At 44.6% G+C, this 19349-nt stretch overlaps 2 protein-coding genes across 2 annotated transcripts; both read left to right on the top strand.

Annotated features, from left to right (window-relative positions):
* The first annotated feature begins 423 nt into the window (after positions 1–423).
* LOC109554757 (DDB1- and CUL4-associated factor 12-like protein 2) lies at positions 424–3042 on the top strand. Its single transcript, XM_070783614.1, has one exon. It carries the CDS (start codon positions 448–450, stop codon positions 1849–1851), a length of 1404 nt encoding a protein of 467 aa, XP_070639715.1. The 5' UTR covers positions 424–447; the 3' UTR covers positions 1852–3042.
* A 1614-nt stretch (positions 3043–4656) lies between these two features.
* LOC139180963 (DDB1- and CUL4-associated factor 12-like protein 2) lies at positions 4657–7402 on the top strand. Its single transcript, XM_070783591.1, has one exon. It carries the CDS (start codon positions 4729–4731, stop codon positions 6160–6162), a length of 1434 nt encoding a protein of 477 aa, XP_070639692.1. The 5' UTR covers positions 4657–4728; the 3' UTR covers positions 6163–7402.
* The last annotated feature ends 11947 nt before the right edge of the window (positions 7403–19349 follow it).

Raw genomic sequence — 19349 nt, 5'->3', positions numbered from 1 at the left:
GTCCCCTCCGCTTATGCACCCCTCCCCCCCCCCGCTGATGCACCCCTCCCCCCCCCCCCCCGCTTATGCACCCCCTCCCCCCTCCCCCCCGCCACGTCGGGAATCCAGGAGCACTGGTTCCGGGTGAATTTCAAACCCCGCCCCGAGGCTCCATCCACCCCTCCTTCCGGCCCCCTTTTGACTCCTCCCAGCCCGCCGCGTGCTACCTGGCCTCCCACGTCCGGCCCTCCCGCCGCCTGCGCCCCCTTGCGCTCGGCCCCCGCGTCGTCCTCGTCCCAAGTCGACTTCGCTCCCGCAGCCCTCGCCGCCGGCAGCATTTCCCACCTGGAACCGCATCGCCGCCGCCCTCGCTGCCACGCGCCGCCCATGCTCCGCTCGCCTGTCCGCGACTCCTCGCCCGGCTCGCCAGCCCTGTCTTCCCACGCCGCCCCCCGCCCGCCGCCCGGCATGGCCCCGGAGCAAACAGGTAACAAGAAGCGGGAAGAGCCGGCGCCCCAGAAGGCCGCAGAGGGCTCGTCGTCGCTGAGCTCCTCGTCGCTGAGCTCGTCGTCGCCGGGCTCGGCGGCGGTGCACGCAGACGGCCCGCAGCCTCCCAAGAAGCCCAAGCGGATGGTGGTGCGGCGCTCACTGGTGGACTACCTGAGGGGGCGCGAGGTGGGCGCGCCGGGCCGGGCCGGGCTCTCAGGTTTCGATAGCGAGCTGCATGGCTTCGCGGTGCGGAAGCTGCCAGAGCTGCTGCGGGAGCGCGAACTGTCCTTGGGCACCGTGGACAAGGTGTTCGCGTCGCAGTGGCTGAACGCCAGGCAGGTGGTGTGCGGTACCAAGTGCAACACGCTCTTCGTGGTGGACGTGCGGTCCAGCCAGGTAACGCGCATCCCCCTCATACGGGATCGTCGGCACACGCCCGCCCGCGCCCAGCCGGGCTGCGGCATCCATGCGGTCCAGCTGAATCCCTCCAAGACACTGATGGCCACCAGGGGTGAGAACCCCAACAGCCTGGCCGTCTACTGGTTGCCAACGCTGGATCCCTTGTGCCTGGGCGACCATGGCCACAAAGACTGGATCTTCGCCATCGCGTGGATGAGCGACACGGTGGTGGTGAGCGGCTCCCGCGACGGCACCTTGGGCATCTGGAAGATAGACCCCGACGTATTCCGGCGCAATGCTGAAGGGCTCTCCGTGTATGCCCACATCCGTCCCGCGGAAGTGGAGGATGTCCCCAGGGCCTCCACCAACCGACGTAACTCCAAGGTGCGGGCTATGGCCTTCAGCGCCACGAGGCAGGAGCTGGGAGCCGTAACCATGGATGGCTACTTCCACCTGTGGAAAGCCCAGAATACCTTGTCCAAGCTGTTGTCCATCAGGCTGCCTTACTGCAGAGAGAACGTGTGCCTGACCTTCTGCGGTGAGTTGTCCCTGTACGCGGTAGGCTCCCAGTCCCATGTGTCTTTCCTGGACCTGCGCCAGGGTCACCAGAGCATCCGGTACCTGTGCTCCCACGAGGGCAGCACGGGTGTGCGCTCCCTCAGCTTCTATGAGCACATGGTCACCGTGGGCACTGGCCACGGCTCTCTGCTGTTCTATGACATCCGCGCACAGAAGTTCCTGGAGGAGAAGGTCTCGGATAGCCAGCACTCCTCTCCGCGGCCCACAGGGAGGAGGTTCAGGCTGATTTGTGGCAGAGGCTGGCTCAACCAAGATGACCTGCAGATGAACGACCTCAGTGCCTTGGGCGAGTTGCCCAATGCTCTCTACACCCATTGCTACAACTGGCCGGAGATGAAGCTCTTCGTCGCTGGCGGCCCTCTTCCTTCAATCCTCCGTGGGAACTATGCAGGCCTCTGGAGCTAAGGATGGTCGCCCTGTCCTCAGAGTGCCCAGATTTACCTTCCAGTCCCCTCCCACTTTTCTCCTTTGCCCTGTGTTTGTGCTTTTGAGTCTGTGTGGCTTTTATCTTTCAGATTAAAAAACTCCAGTTTACCTCTGCTTAGGGTATTAGGCGAAGAGAGATGGCGACCTAGAGAGTGAGTTACCCTTCGGTCAGTCAAAATTTGGCTTTAACACTTTTATACACCTGGCCAATAGTGTCGTTTTAAATTATACAAAAAAATTTTGACGAATTCTTAGTTCTGTTTACTGTTTGAGTCATTTATGTATTCTCTCACTTTAATGCCTGGCAGTCACGGTTTTACAATTCTGTATATTTTCTTTTTCTGTTACCTGTATTATGATAATACTGTTTTGGTCGTTTTTCATCACAGATAGATGGTATATTGAGAGTATTTTTTTTTTTTTTTAAAAAGAGTTTGTACATGTGTTCTGGAAAGCTGGCTGTAGTATTATAGTGTTGTTCCAGTGGGAAGGTACATGCCAGTTTCTAGATTACCAGGTTTTGGAAGCATTCCATTTGCAAATTGTCATCTTCATGTTTGTAGTTTGTAAATTGTTGGTGCTAAACATGCTGTTTAAAAACGTCATTCATGGTGAAAACAAGATTGTCATACAATCTTGGGTTTTTTGGTACCAAAATCTCAATTGGTCAGAACACTTTAGGAATGCAAGGGTTCTGCTGATTGACTTTTCAGAAGTAATCTAAACACCCATTGTCTCTTTTAAGTTTTCCTGACCTGTTGTTAAATAGATAACGGAGTATATATTTTCTCGCTTTTTGCCTTAGTAGTATTAACACTTGTGAGTATATGTGAATGTTTGTTGTTTAAGGTACTTGCACAGTTTCAGTGCCATCATTCAAAATGGGTTCCATGTATGAAAATGTAGAATGTATCACAGGCTAGGTAGAATGTATACTGGTCCTGATCCCGGGTATAGAACTGGATATTTTTGCTTTTGCTGTTGTCAATACCAAATACTATACTTGGACATGCTTTAAAATTTCTACTTCCGCTTAACAAAGTCATAGAAAAAAACCGCAAAGAAGGAAAATGAACCCAGTCCCTACTTCTGAAAAAGACTGTTAGCTTGTAAAGTTAAATTTGTTAAGATTTTATTTTGTCAAGTTCAAAGATTCTTATCTAAAGTAGAATAAACAGATTGTTAAAAAGTTGTTGTGATGTTACGACTCTCAATACAGTAATACGCGATTATCAAGGATACAGGATGATTTATTTAGATTTATTTCTAAATTAAATTCTAAAAATATTCTAAAAATATTTATTATTTAGATTTATTCTAAGAAGATGGGCCAGAAAGTAAAAGTAAATGCCATTAGGTTGAAGAAAAGTACTTTGGAGCATAGACCAATACAAAACATGGTTTGTTAGGAAAACAGATTGTACTTCTCCCTATGTGAGAATACTGGAAGTGAGAAGAGAGACTGGCCTTTCCTCACAACTGGCCAGGTTGTGCTGCTGATCTTGCATTAGTGTTGTGGCATGTCTGGTTTTCCTTAAATACTTCGGCACTCAGATGTTGCCTTGGTGTCCATTACATGCTGTTCAATTGAAAATCTGAGCCAATTGAGTAATGTAATGAGTGATCCTAAAAGTAAGTTAAGAAATACAGTGGGGAAAAGCAGTTTTTGTTTACAGAGATTATGTTAACAGGGTTGTATAGTTGTTATATTGGAGAAGGAAATGGCCACCCACTCCAGTGTTCTTGCCTGGAGAATCCCAGGGACGGGGGAGCCTGGTGGGCTGCCGTCTATGGGGTCACAGAGAGTTGGACACGGCTGAAGTGACTTAGCACTTAGCATAGCACCAGCCTCCAGGCGCCATGTTTTTAACTGTGTAACTAAATGAGCCTGCCTCCGTAGGAGGCTGCCAGGGGGCTGGCTGCTCTGAGGAGGCCAAGAAAAGTATGGAACACCCACCTCCTACGAACAAGCCTTCGCTCTGAACACTTATACCCTCATTTGTCCTTGTGGTCGCCTCCATCCCGAAAGCTCTTTATCTCCATGTTTGCTTGTGAAAATCTTGCCCATCCCGCAGGACCTCTCCCAAAGCCCCAGGGGACTATGCCGAAGCACCTGCCTCTGGAACTGAGAGTTGAGAACAGCACCAAAGTGCAGGAAGGGAGCTGCCCCTCCCCTTGACTATTCCTCTCCACGTTTTCCGGGCTCTGAGTTACAATGCATGCTGGCACCTTCAACCTAAACACACAGGCACATATATTTGGTTGAGTCTGTCTAGGTTCAACCAGAAGCTGATTGGCTGCTGTCCGATGGTTGGCCAATTACCCCGTATTATTTAGTGCGGATTCGGAACAGGCCCACTTGGCCAGCTTGGGGTCCTGGAGCCAGGCCCCCAGCACATCCCAGGCTCATCGCACACAACCCCACAGGCGAAGTGCCCTCCCACGCACCAGCCCCCCAGCTGGCTCGTCCCCCCCGCTTCTGCACCCCTCCCCCCCTCCGCCACGTCGGGAATCCAGGAGCACTGGTTCCGGGTGAATTTCAACCCCCGCCCCGAGGCTCCATCCACCCCTCCTTCCTGCCCCCTTTTGACTCCTCCCAGCCCGCCGCGTGCTACCTGGCCTCCCACGTCCGGCCCTCCCGCCGCCTGCGCCCCCTTGCGCTCGGCCCCCGCGTCGTCCTCGTCCCAAGTCGACTTCGCTCCCACAGCCCTCGCCGCCGGCAGCATTTCCCACCTGGAACCGCGTCGCCGCCGCCCTCGCTGCCGCGCGCCGCCCATGCTCCGCTCGCCTGTCCGCGACTCCTCGCCCGGCTCGCCAGCCCTGTCTTCCCACGCCGCCCCCCGCCCGCCGCCCGGCATGGCCCCGGAGCAAACAGGTAACAAGAAGCGGGAAGAGCCGGCGCCCCAGAAGGCCGCAGAGGGCTCGTCGTCGCTGAGCTCGTCGTCGCTGAGCTCGTCGTCGCCGGGCTCGTCGTCGCCGGGCTCGGCGGCGGTGCACGCAGACGGCCCGCAGCCTCCCACGAAGCCCAAGCGGATGGTGGTGCGGCGCTCACTGGTGGACTACCTGAGGGGGCGCGAGGTGGGCGCGCCGGGCCGCGCCGGGCTCTCAGGCTTCGATAGCGAGCTGCATGGCTTCGCGGTGCGGAAGCTGCCAGAGCTGCTGCGGGAGCGCGAACTGTCCTTGGGCACCGTGGACAAGGTGTTCGCGTCGCAGTGGCTGAACGCCAGGCAGGTGGTGTGCGGTACCAAGTGCAACACGCTCTTCGTGGTGGACGTGCGGTCCAGCCAGGTAACGCGCATCCCCCTCATACGGGATCGTGGGCACCCGCCGGCCCACGCCCAGCCGGGCTGCGGCATCCATGCGGTCCAGCTGAATCCCTCCAAGACGCTGCTGGCCACCGGGGGCGAGAACCCCAACAGCCTGGCCGTCTACTGGTTGCCAACGCTGGATCCCTTGTGCCTGGGCGACCATGGCCACAAAGACTGGATCTTCGCCATCGCCTGGATGAGCGACACTGTGGTGGTGAGCGGCTCCCGCGACGGCACCTTGGGCATCTGGAAGATAGACCCCGACGTATTCCGGAGCAGCATCGCCTGGCGCAATGCTGCAGGGCTCTCCGTGTATGCCCACATCCGTCCCGCGGAAGTGGAGGATGTCCCCAGGGCCGCCACCAACCCACGTAACTGCAAGGTGCGGGCTGTGGCCTTCGGCGCCAAGAGGCAGGAGCTGGGAGCCGTGACCATGGATGGCTACTTCCACCTGTGGAAAGCCCAGAATACCCTGTCCAGGCTGTTGTCCATCAGGCTGCCTTACGGCAGAGAGAACGTGTGCCTGACCTACTGCGATGAGTTGTCCCTGTACGCGGTAGGCTCCCAGTCCCATGTCTCTTTCCTGGACCTGCGCCAGGGTCACCAGAGCATCCGGTACCTGTGCTCCCGCGAGGGCGGCACGGGTGTGCGCTCTCTCAGCTTCTATGAGCACATCGTCACCATGGGCACCGGCCAGGGCTCTCTGCTCTTCTATGACATCCGCGCGCAGAAGTTCCTGGAGGAGAAGGTCTCGGACAGCCAGCACTCCTCTCCGCGGCCCACAGGGCGGAGGTTCAGGCTGATTTGTGGCAGAGGCTGGCTCAACCAAGATGACCTGCAGATGAACGACCTCAGTGCCTTGGCCGAGTTGCCCAATGCTCTCTACACCCATTGCTACAACTGGCCGGAGATGAAGCTCTTCGTCGCTGGCGGCCCTCTTCCTTCAAACCTCCGTGGGAACTATGCAGGCCTCTGGAGCTAAGGATGGTCGCCCTGTCCTCAAAGTGCCCAGATTTACTTTCCAGCCCCCTCCCACTTTTCTCCTTTGCCCTGTGTTTGTGCTTTTGAGTCTGTGTGGCTTTTATCTTTCAGATTAAAAAACTCCAGTTTACCTCTGCTTAGGGTATTAGGCAAAGAGAGATGGCGACCTAGAGAGTGAGTTACCCTTCGGTCAGTCAAAATTTGGCTTTAACACTTTTATACACCTGGCCAATAGTGTCGTTTTGAATTATACAAAAAAATTTTGACGAATTCTTAGTTCTGTTTACTGTTTGAGTCATTTATGTATTCTCTCACTTTAATGCCTGGCAGTCACGGTTTTACAATTCTGTATATTTTCTTTTTCTGTTACCTGTATTATGATAATACTGTTTTGGTCGTTTTTCATCACAGATAGATGGTATATTGAGAGTATTTTTTTTTAAAAAAAAGAGTTTGCACATGTGTTCTGGAAAGCTGGCTGTAGTATTATAGTGTTGTTCCAGTGGGAAGGTACATGCCAGTTTCTAGATTACCAGGTTTTGGAAGCATTCCATTTGCAGATTGTCATCTTCATGTTTGTAGTTTGTAAATTGTTGGTGCTAAACATGCTGTTTAAAAACGTCATTCATGGTGAAAACAAGATTGTCATACAACCTTGGGTTTTTTGGTACCAAAATCTCAATTGGTCAGAACACTTTAGGAATGCAAGGGTTCTGCTGATTGACTTTTCAGAAGTAATCTAAACACCCATTCTCCCTTTTAAGTTTTCCTGACCTGTTGTTAAATAGATAACGGAGTATATATTTTCTCGCTTTTTGCCTTAGTAGTATTAACACTTGTGAGTATATGTGAATGTTTGTTGTTTAAGGTACTTGCACAGTTTCAGTGCCATCATTCAAAATGGGTTCCATGTATGAAAATGTAGAATGTATCACAGGCTAGGTAGAATGTATACTGGTCCTGATCCCGGGTATAGAACTGGATATTTTTGCTTTTGCTGTTGTCAATACCAAATACTATACTTGAACATGCTTTAAAATTTCTACTTCCGCTTAACAAAGTCATAGAAAAAAACCGCAAAGAAGGAAAATGAACCCAGTCCCTACTTCTGAAAAAGACTGTTAGCTTGTAAAGTTAAATTTGTTAAGATTTTATTTTGTCAAGTTCAAAGATTCTTATCTGAAGTAGAATAAACAGATTGTTAAAAAGTTGTTGTGATGTTACGACTCTCAATACAGTAATACGCGATTATCAAGGATACAGGATGATTTATTTAGATTTATTTCTAAATTAAATTCTAAAAATATTTATTATTTAGATTTATTCTAAGAAGATGGGCCAGAAAGTAAAAGTAAATGCCATTAGGTTGAAGAAAAGTACTTTGGAGCATAGACCAATACAAAACATGGTTTGTTAGGAAAACAGATTGTACTTCTCCCTATGTGAGAATACTGGAAGTGAGAAGAGAGACTGGCCTTTCCTCACAACTGGCCAGGTTGTGCTGCTGATCTTGCATTAGTGTTGTGGCATGTCTGGTTTTCCTTAAATACTTCGGCACTCAGATGTTGCCTTGGTGTCCATTACATGCTGTTCAATTGGAAATCTGAGCCAATTGAGTAACGTAATGAGTGATTCTAAAAGTAAGTTAAGAAATACAGTGGGGGAAAAGCAGTTTTTGTTTACAGAGATTATGTTAACAGGGTTGTATAGTTGTTATATTGGAGAAGGAAATGGCCACCCACTCCAGTGTTCTTTCCTGGAAAATTCCATGGAAGGAGGAGCCTGGTAGGCTACAGTCCATGGGGTCGCGAAGAGTTGGACACAACTGAGCAACTTCACCTTCTTTCTTTCTCTAGTTCCTTTTGGAGAAGGAAATGGCAACCTATTCCAGTGTTCTTTCCTGGAGAATCCTATGGACAGAGGGTCCTGGTGGGCTACAGTCTATGGGGTTGCAAAAGTCGGACACTACTAAGCAACTAACACACATATAGTTGTTATATGCGCTTCCCAGCTGACACTAGTGGTGAAGAACTAGCTTGTCATTGCAGGAGATGTAAGAGACGTGGGTTTGATCCCTGGGTTGGGAAGATCCCCTGGAGAAGGAAATGGCAACCCACTCCAATATTGTTGCCTGAAGAATCCCATGGACAGAGGAGCCTGGAAGGCTACAGTCCATGGGGTTGCGAAGAAGCGAATTAGCATAGTTGTTATATAGCAATAAAATGTATTTGTATGCATTTATGTGTCTCCAACTCAGTTGTACATGTCTTAAGAGCAGAGAATATAACTGTCATTTTTGTATTCTCAAATTTCTCCACTAATGCCTAGTAAAATCATAGGCAATCAGTAAATATTTACCGAATGAATGTACTTGCCTCTAGAAATCTAAAGTTCAATGCATAAATACATAAAATTTTGGCTGTTAAATAATATGGAATCCTGTTGTATTTTCCTGTCTTTTTACCGTAAGTGAAAGTCACTCCATCGTGTCTGACTCTGTGGCCCCATGGAGTATACAGTCCATGGAATTCTCCAGGCCAGAATACTGGAGTGGGTAGGTGTTCCCTTCTGCAGGGGATCTTCCCAACTCAGGAATCGAACCAGGGTCTCCTGCATGGCAGGCGGATTCTGTACCAGCCGAGCTACCAGGGAAGCGTCCCCGTCCCCTGCTTTTTTTTTTTTTTTTACCATAACATTTACCCTAATTCATTTCTGGTGAGACCATGGTGCTTATCCATTCATAAGCTTTCCATATGTGATACCAGAAGATAAAGGAAAATGTATACGTTTTAGATGCCATTGGAATTATGTATTTTCACCTGCAGATACTTATATTTGAAGATTTCTTTAAAATACTTTGCTTTTTACAAAGCTAAGTTTTGAAAGATCTTTTTTTGTAGGCAGTTTCTGTTTTTCCTTTGTGTGTGTATATTTACTAAAAACTTCATTAGATATTACCCAAAAACTTCACCTAAGTACTCACTGCCTGTCTTCTTGTAGGTTATAGGGTATTTTTATGGTTCTTCATCATTGTTTGGGGACATTGGGCGAACATTTTCGGAGGAAATGACACTTTCTATGTGAGGTGATATTTTAAACAAATAGAAGGAACGTCTCCCAATTTTTTCCTGTTGCTTAGCCCTTAACTTCATCACTGACTCACTCAGTGTTCTCATGATTTAGGGTGTTATCTCCTTCATGTCAGATCACATGGCTGGCCCTTAAAAAACTAGATAGCCTAATTCTGTATTTATATTAGTAGAAGTTTAATTATTTTAAATATTTTCTAGTTCCGGGTAAATGCGATTTACTGGAGTACAATTAACTGTGTAACCTACAAGGGTGAAATAATTAAAAAAGTAACCATGCCAGCATTTCAAGAAACACATACATACAGTTTGCTTAAAACAAGGGAGTACATGGCTGTAAGTACAAACTACCTATCACTGTTGCCTGGAAAAATTAGTTAACTTATAACAATACATAAAAAAGTTTAATTCCATTTATCCCTAACTACATATTCCTCCCCAAGCTTGTTGCCGACTCAAAAAATATGTGTTCCTCCCCTTTACTCTCTAGATGAGATAATTTCTAAATTTTCTTTAAAAAGGAGAGAGAATTTACTAATCAAGGATATCCACTGAAATAAACTGAGATGACTACTCTGGAAAAAATTCATCTGTTAAATACACTGTAGCTTAAATGATAAACAAAATCGAATTCTCTGGAGTTTGATTTTTTTTATCTGACTGTACTGCATGTTGAACAAGTTGTCAAAATTTTTCCATTAATTGCCAGTTTATAGTCATATTAGAAAGCAATTCATAAAGCCCCCCTGCCTCCCGGATGTTTTACTGACAGCTTCCTCATCTCTGCTTGGGTAACCCAACTATATTAAACATGTCACTATATGAGCTGCTCAGGAATGCAGTTCAGTGAGAACAACATGTACTTAAGTGAAAGCTGCTGCTGCTGCTGCTGCTAAGTCGCTTCAGTCCTGTCCAACTCTGTGCGACCCCATAGACAGCAGCCCACCAGGCTCTTCCATCCCTGGGATTCTTCAGGCAAGAACACTAGAGTGGGTTGCCATTTCCTTCCCCAATGCATGCATGAATGCTAAGTCACTTCAGTTGTGTCCGACTCTATGCGACCCTATGGACAGCAGCCCACCAGGCTCCTCTGTCCACAGGATTCTCTAGGCAAGAATACTGGAGTGGGTTGCCATTTCCTTCTCCATTTAAGTGAAAGAAAGGCTGCAGAGTCCATAGGTGTTTAAGGGATGCTATTTTAAGAGCTGCTGAAAAGGGTTGCCTGAAAGTATTTCCCCTTCTTGGCCGGCTGCAAACCCAGAAACATTGAGCATTGGAAGGTGGCATCATTAAAGGACAGTGTGTTTACAGGAAGTTGCCATGACCCTCAAGTCTCAACTCAGACCTACCGAAACAATTTACTTCCAAAAACACCATTTTATCTGAGTGTTTTCAAATTAATCCATTCAGACACAAAAATGAGAGCAACAACAAAACAGGACATCTGCCATAAAGGTTGATGATACAGCTGAGGTGAAAGATACCTGATTCACTAGTTGTAAAAATTCGCTAATGAAAAGAAAAGGTAAATAGAGTATTAAGGATATTTACTAAGTACTATGAGAAAATGGGAAAAATAAGAATGAATTCTGCTAGAAAGGACATGAGGAGCTCCCAGAAGATAGAATACTAGAGCTGGGTCTGGAAAATAAAATAACGGTGGAGAGGGAATATTGGTTTGAAAGTATATTGTGAGTGCCTGGAATGTACATACATACTAGAATGTTACAGTTGGACCTGGTACAATTTGAAATGTGTGTGGAGTTTCTAGATAGGAATGGCTGGTTGGTAGTTAGAAATACAGTTCTGAAGCTCGTAAAAGAAGTTAAGGCTAGAGATACAGATATAGATAGAAATGGTACTTGAAAGAGACTGAGGGGTGTAGGATCTCAGAAGTTAGGTCTTCTGATTCTCATTCCAAAACTCACCCATATATATAGATGTGCAGACCTATATGCATTACTACATGTCTGGTGGGCTTCCCAGCTGGCTTAGTGGTAAGGAATCCACCTGCCAGTGCAAGAGATGTGGGTTCTATCCCTTGCTCAGGAAGATACCCTGGAGTAGGAAATGGAAACCCACTCTAGGATTCTTGCCTGGAAAATCCCATGGACAGAGGAGCCTAGCAGGCTACAGTCCATGGGGTCACAGAGTCAAACACGACTGATTGTGCACACATGCACATGCACACACACACACACACACACACACACAGATATCTGGCACATACTAGGCAATTAATGACTTGTACATGGATGGCCAATGAATGTTTGTTTTGTGGATATTAAACACTACTTCGTCCCCCCCCCTCCAAAATAACATTTCATCATTTCTCTTGGTAATGATCAATTTTTAAATTTCCCCAGTGCAATCATATTGACCAAAGATGATCGGGGAAGTCTACCAAAGGTTGCTGTTTTAAGTAAAGAAAAATCTATATTTTGGTTAGATGTTTTTACATCCTTTCTAGAATGTAGGTCATTCTACAGCTGGGCAAGAAGAAAAATAAATATTGATGATACTTTCCGTACAAATGACTTTTTTGTTTTTCCATTTTGGAGGTACAGTTCACTGAAGCAAACACATTGATGATGTCAATGAGAGTTATGGTGCTATTTTCACCTTTTCTAATGCCATTATTGTGCCATTCTCTGTTTCAACCTAAGGCATTCATGTTTCATGTTGATTAAATTTTAACATCTAAATTGCCCTTTTATGTCACGCACAAATGATAAACTTGAATATTCCAGTCAGAGGGCAGCAACTTTAGTTTCCTCTAAGCTCCTAGTAAATTCATCAAATAATATCCCCCAGCACCTTAGATATGGTTCATTGTTTTTCCTGCTTCCTTACTAACCCAGAGGTACAGGATTGAGTGTGACTTTTGTTTTTGCATTATGCCATGTATGACTAAAAGTAGACCCTGTTTTACACCATAGATGACATTCCTGGACTTATGTACATGAAGCACATTCTTAAAAATGGAATCACATATTTCCTCACTGATTAACATTATAATTTTAGAAGTGTCATCTTGATTATGGATTGATTTCCAATTGACAGTGGTTTCTAACATGTTGCCACTGCCTCCACCTCTGAGACAAGTACTTCAAGTCCTCAAATAAATGCTAAGTGATGTAATGGAACCCCCTATTTCAAAGAATATGAAAGCATACTTTCAGAATGTGATAAATTAAGTCTTATTTCATTTGCATAGAAAATAGGGTTTCTCAAAATAGGACATCCTGTAATTTGATTTGCTCTGTATACATTTATCACCAGCCAGAGAAAATTCTACATCTTTATATGTTATGCCTAACAGCTTCCTTCTTTCTTTTTCTCTGGCCTTTCTTTATGACTATTACCCTAAGAAAAGGTGTTTGGCTTATTGCAACTCCCAGGGGATGATAAATAATGCTTTGTTTTTCCTTACTACTTTAAACTTTTAAAAACTTTGGATATTTAAGTCAGTTTTTTAAAAGATGGCTTCAGCAGCATCATGTGAAGTCTGACTGTCCCTCCAGAAATAATAATATAAAATGTTTCCTTGGTTGCCTTCTTAATGATCAGGGATTTTCTTAATTATTTTTTTTCCACTCTGGTAAAACACACACAACATACAATTTATCATCTTACACATTTTTAAGTGTACACTTCAGTACTGTTAAGTATATTTGCATTGTGCAACTAATCTCCAGGACTTTGACATCTTGCAAAACTGAAACTCTATACATACTAAACAAAATTTTTCCATTCCTACCTCCCCACCAACTCCTGGCAACTGCCATTCCACTTTCTCTCTGAGTTTGACTATTCTAGCTAGCTCATATAAGTAGAATCAATCAATATTTACCTTTTTTGTAAGCTAATTTATTTCACTTAATAAAATTTCCTTAAGGGTCATCCGTGTTGTATCATGTCAACACTTTCTTCCTTTTAAACACTAAATGGTATTCCATTGTCTGTATATACTACATTGTACTTATCCATCCATTTGTTGATGGACACTGGATGGACTCTTGGCTGTTGTGAATAATGCTGCTATGAACCTAAGAGTCTTCTAGACTCTGCTTTCAGCTATTTTGGATAGATACCAAAAATGCAAATGCTGAATCTTATGGTAATTCTGTTTTTGATTTCTGTTTTCCATAGTAGCTATACCATTTTACATTCCTACTAACAGTGCACAAGTGTTCCAATTTCTCCATAGCTTCAACAACATTTATTTTCTGTTTTTCTTTTTCTTAGACAGTGACATCTTCATGGGGTGTGAGGTGTCAGGGGCTGTTTTTAAACTCATTTCAATTTATAACTGATTATACAAACATCCCAGCCCAACCCTTAAGTGTTAATAGTATGCTACATGTGGAACAGAATATAAACCTATGATTATTTTGGGGAGGAATCATGAGTTAGGGGCAAGGGAGTTTTGAAATATATCAAACATATAGAAAATCTGTTTTCTTTATATATTTTTTCTTTAAAAGGTCTACTAGTTGGATAGTTTGAAATTTAGAGTTTGAATTACCACTTGAAAAAATTCTCAATACATTTAATCGCTAATTTATTTATTTGAACACATCTAATATTCCTAACTAGATGTAAGGGAAAAGTTATACCTTAATTGTTATCATTGGTGTTATCATTTCAAGGGAAATACCTATAGTAAAATTTAGTTTTAGAAGTAACTGGTAATTATATTCTGCCCAAGGATATAAGTTTCTTACAATTGACCTTAGCCTAAAGTTTCTTAGGCGTGTCTTGGGAAATAAAGTAAGTTATAAATAGAGGAAATGTCACTTTCAGTGGCAGTTGATGGAGCAAAACATCATAGAAAGTTTCAACACCTGAAACGAATTTTAAACTCAGAGTGTACTGCTAGAAAATCTGTTTTAAATAATGGATGAAACAAACTACCTCTTGCTATCCAGTCTGTTCTACAGGTCAGATTACATAACCAACAAGAAGCTATTGAACCTCTCAGTATATAACTGAATATTTTCAGCAAGTAACTATTCTAAAATGGCCATCTTAAAATATTGTGTATTTGGAAAGATCTAGTCTCCTTCTAGACCCTTAAAATTTTGCTGCTTTTATTATCAGAAAAGTATATTGGAATATATAAAGGTGGAATGCCAAGAAATTTTTAATCTCTTCGATTGGCCATCTATATTTACAAATCTTGCAGCGTTTCAAAATGGCTAGCAGCTTTTCCTGTTCTAAAGATCTCTTTAAAGCCAATCCCCAAATTTTATATTTTATCACACTTCACTCTCACTACTGATTTACTCGTATATTTCTAATATCGCAAGCATTTTGCAAAACCATGTTTTAAATGTTGAATCTTTACTCCTCAATAAAGTGCATGGCATAATAAATGCCTGATATATTTTGAACAAATTGATTTGTAAATGAGATTTATTTGGCTTTCTTGATGGGTAGGAGCATCTCACTTCGTTATAAATGAGAACTGTAACATCTGTGTGTGTGTGTGTGTATACATATATATATATACATATACATATATATATATATATAAAATGAAGTTTGATATTTTTCATATACACTCTTCTAGGTATTCTTGCTAAGATTCTTTTTACCTTCAAGACTCGGTATATTGGATTAAGAGATGGGATTCTCCTTAGTATATTCTAATTAGTGGGTGCTAGACATTCTTTTGAACTCACTGTAATGGACCACGCACAATCACGCCGGCTGCTGTGACAGACCGCTCAGAAGCATGGCCTAGAGGAGCTACCCCTCGACCAAGGTCAGGGGCAGCGACCGAGAGTGCCAGGCTGCGTCTGCAGAGGAGGGGCCCAGAGGAGCTACCCCACGCCCGATGTCAGGGTGGTGGCTGAGAGGAGCGAGGTCAGGGCAGCAGCTGAGAGGAGCTACCCCAGGTCCAAGGAGCGGCAGCTGCGTGGGTGCACAAGGGCCAAAAGGAGCTACTCCACGTTCAAGGTCAGGAGGGGTGGCCGTGAGGAGATGCCCCTCGTCCAAGGTAAGAGAAACCCAAGTAAGACAATAGGTGTTGCAAGAGGGCATCAGAGGGCAGACACACTGAAACCATAATCACAGAAAACTAGCCAATCTGATCACACGGGCCACAGCCTTGTCTAACTCAATGAAACTAAGCCATGTCGTGTGGGGCCACCAAAGACGGGAGGGCTGTGGTGGAGAGGTCTGACAGAATGTGGTCCACTGGAGAAGGGAATGGCAAACCACTTCAGTATTCTTGCCTTGGGAACCCCATTAACAGTATGAAAAGGAAAAATGACAGGATACTGAAAGGGGAACTCCCCGGGATGGTAGGTGCCCAATATGCTACTGGAGATCAGTGGAGAAATAATTGCAGAAAGAATGAAGGCATGGAGCCAAAGCAAAAACAATACCCAGTTGTGGATGTGAATGGTGATAGAACCAAGGTCCATTGCTGTAAAGAGTAATAATGCATAGGAACCTGGAATGTCAGGTCCATGAATCAAGGCAAATTAGAAGTGGTCAAACAGGAGATGACAAGAGTGAATGTTGACATTCTAGGAATCAGTGAACTAAAATGGACTGCTGCTGCTGCTGCTGCTAAGTCGCTTCGGTCGTGCCCAACCCTGCACGACCCCATAGATGGCAGCCCACCAGGCTCCCCCGTCCCTGGGATTCTCCAGGCAAGAACACTGGAGTGGGCTGCCATTTCCTTCTCCAATGCATGAAAGTGAAAAGTCAAAGTGAAGTCACTCAGTCGTGTCCAACTCGTAGCGACCCTATGGACCGCAGCCTACCAGGCTCCTCCATCCATGGGATTTTCCAGGCAGGAGTACTGGAGTGGAGTGCCATTGCCTTGGGTGAATTTAACTCAGATGACCATTATATCTACTACTGTGGGCAGGAATCCCTTAGAAGAAATGGAGTAGCCATCATGGTCAACAAAAGAGTCCGAAATGCAGTACTTGGATGCTATCTCAAAAACGACAGAATGATCTCTGTTCGTTTCCAAGGCAAACCATTCAATATCACAATGATCCAAGCCTATGCCCCAAACAGTAACGCTGAAAAAGCTGAAGTGGAACGGTTGTATGAAGAACTACAAGACCTTTTAGAAGTAACACCCAAAAAAGATGTCCTTTTCATTATAGGGGACTGGAATGCAAAAGTAGGAAGTCAAGAAATACCTGGAGTAACAGGTAAATTTGGCCTTGGAGTACAGAATGAAGCAGGGCAAAGCTAATAGAGTTCTGCCAAGAGAATGCACTGGTCATAGCAAACATCCTCTTCCAACAGCACAAGAGAAGTCTCTACACATGGACATCACCAGATGGTCAACACCGAAATCAGAGTGATTATATTCTTTGCAGCCAAACATGGAGAAGCTCTATACAGTCAGCAAAAACAACACTGGGAGCTGACTGTGGCTCAGATCATGAGCTCCTTATTGCCAAATTCAGACTTAAATTGAAGAAAGTATGGAAAACCACTAGATCATTCAGGTATGACCTAAATCAAATTACTAATGATTATACAGTGGAAGTGAGAAATAGATTTAAGGGACTAGATCTAATAGATAGACTGCCTGATGAACTATGGACAGAGGGTTGTGACATTCTACAGAGACAGGGATCAAGACCATCCCCACGGAAAAGAAATGCAAAAAAGCAAAATGGCTGTCTGGGGAGACCTTACAAATAGCTGTGAAAAGAAGAGAAGCGAAAAGCAAAAGAGAAAAGGAAAGATATAAACAACTGAATGCAGAGTTCCAAAGAATAGCAAGAAGAGATAAGAAAGCCTTCCTTAGCGATCAATGCAAAGAAGTAGAGGAAAACAACAGAATGGGTAAGACTAGCGATCTCTTCAAGAAAATTAGAGATACCAAGGGAACATTTCATGCAACGATGGGGTCGATAAAGGACAGAAATGGTATGGACCTAACAGAAGCAGAAGATATTAAGAAAAGGTGGCAATAATACACAGAAGAAGTATACAAAAAAGATCTGCATGACCCAGATAATCACGATGGTGTGATCACTCACCTAGAGCCAGACATCCTGGAATGTGAAGTCAAGTGGGCCTTAGAAAGCATCACTACAAACAAAGCTAGTGGAGGTGATAGAATTCCAGTTGAGCTATTTCAAATCCTGAAAGATGATGCTGTGAAAGTGCTGCCCTCAATATGCCAGCAAATTTGGAAAACTCAGCAGTGGCCACAGGACTGGAAAAGGTCCGTTTTCATTCCAATCCCAAAGAAAGGCAATGCCAAAGAATGCTCAAACTACCGCACAATTGCACTCATCTCACAGGCTAGTAAAGTAATGCTCAAAATTCTCCAAGCCAGGCTTCAGCGATATGTGAACCGTGAACTTCCAGATGTTCAAGCTAGTTTTAGAAAAGGCAGAGGAACCAGAGATCAAATTGCCTACATCTGCTGGATCATGGAAAAAGCAAGAGAGTTCCAGAAAAGCATCTATTTCTGCTTTTTTGACTATGCCAAAGCCTTTGACTGTGTGGATCACAATAAACTGTGGAAAATTCTGAAAGAGATGGGAATACCAGACCTCCTGACTTGCCTCCTGAGAAATCTGTATGCAGATCAGGAAGCAACAGTTAGAACTGGACATGGAACAACAGATTGGTTCCAAATAGGAAAAGGAGTACACTGAGGCTGTATATTGTCACCCTACTTATTTAACTTATATGCAGTACATCATGAGAAACGCTGGGCTGGAGGAAACACAGGCCGGAATCAAGATTGCCAGGAGAAATATCAATAACCTCAGATACGCAAATGACACCACCCTTATGGCAGAAAGTGAAGAGGAACTAAAGAGCCTCTTGATGAAAGAGAAAGAGGAGAGTGAAACTTTGGCTTAAAGCTCAACATTCAGAAAATGAAGATCATGGCATCCACTCCCATCACTTCATGGCGAACAGATGGGGAAACAGTGGGAACAGTGGCTGACTTTATTTTTCTAGGCTCGAAAATCACTGTGGATGGTGATTGCAGCCATGAAATTAAAAGACACTTACTCATTGGAAGGAAAGTTATGACCAACCTAGACAGCATAATAAAAAGCAAAAACATTGCTTTGCCAACAAAGGTCCGTCTAGGTAAGGCTATGATTTTTCCAGTGGTCATGTATGGATATGAGAGTTGGACTATAAAGAAAGCTGAGTGCAGAAGAATTGATACTTTTGAAGTGTGGTGCTGGAGAAGACTCTTGAGAGTCCCTTGGACTGCAAGGAGATCCAGCCAGTCCATCCTAAAGGAGATCAGTCCTGGGTGTTCATTGGAAGGACTGATGCTGAAGCTGAAACTCCAATAATTTGGCCACCTCATGCAAAGAACTGACTCATTGGAAAAGACCCTGATGCTTGGAAAGATTGAGGTCAGGAGGAGTAGGGGACAACAGAAGATGAGACAGTTGGATGGCATCACTGACTCGATGGCCATGGGTTTGTGTGGACTCTGGGAGTTGGTGATGGACAGGGAGGCCTGGCATGCTGCAGTTCATGGGGTCGCAAAGAGTCGGACACGACTGAGCGACTGAGCTGAACTGAACTGAACATCCCTAATATGTTCAATGGGAGAGATAATCCAGGGCTCCAGTTGTTGTGGTAGGTATTAAATGAAATAATTTAGGTAAAGCACTTAGCATAGTACCTGTCTTACTAATACATTCAGTAAATAACAGTCCACTAGACGACATCTCTAAGCAGTGAGTACAAGACTATAAATTGAGGTACCAAAGGAAATATAAAACAGTAAATTTGTCTATTATTTAAAAATTATGTTTATACACACTGATATGCAATTTTAAATAAATGTAAATATGTAATCATATCATATATGTTGTGTTTGGAGGGTATTTATGTCTTTCCTTTTTGCTTGCCCCATCCCTATCTCTTTCTCTCTCCTTCCCCCATATCATCTCCCTTTCATATTATTATCATCATATCATCATCCACCACACACAAGTAAACTCCAGGTACCTCATGCTAAAATACTAGTATACATCTGCATTGCATTAATCCATTAAATCTCTTTTACGTCTCCTCAAGAAAGTATAAAATATATGGGCATAGTATTTTGTGTATATCATATTTAAGT

Source organism: Bos indicus, chromosome X (assembly GCF_029378745.1).
Source record: "Bos indicus isolate NIAB-ARS_2022 breed Sahiwal x Tharparkar chromosome X, NIAB-ARS_B.indTharparkar_mat_pri_1.0, whole genome shotgun sequence".
In the NCBI taxonomy this organism is placed as follows: domain Eukaryota; kingdom Metazoa; phylum Chordata; class Mammalia; order Artiodactyla; family Bovidae; genus Bos; species Bos indicus.
The sequence above is the reverse complement of the archived record's forward strand: the minus strand, read 5'-3'. Positions and strand labels throughout refer to the sequence as shown.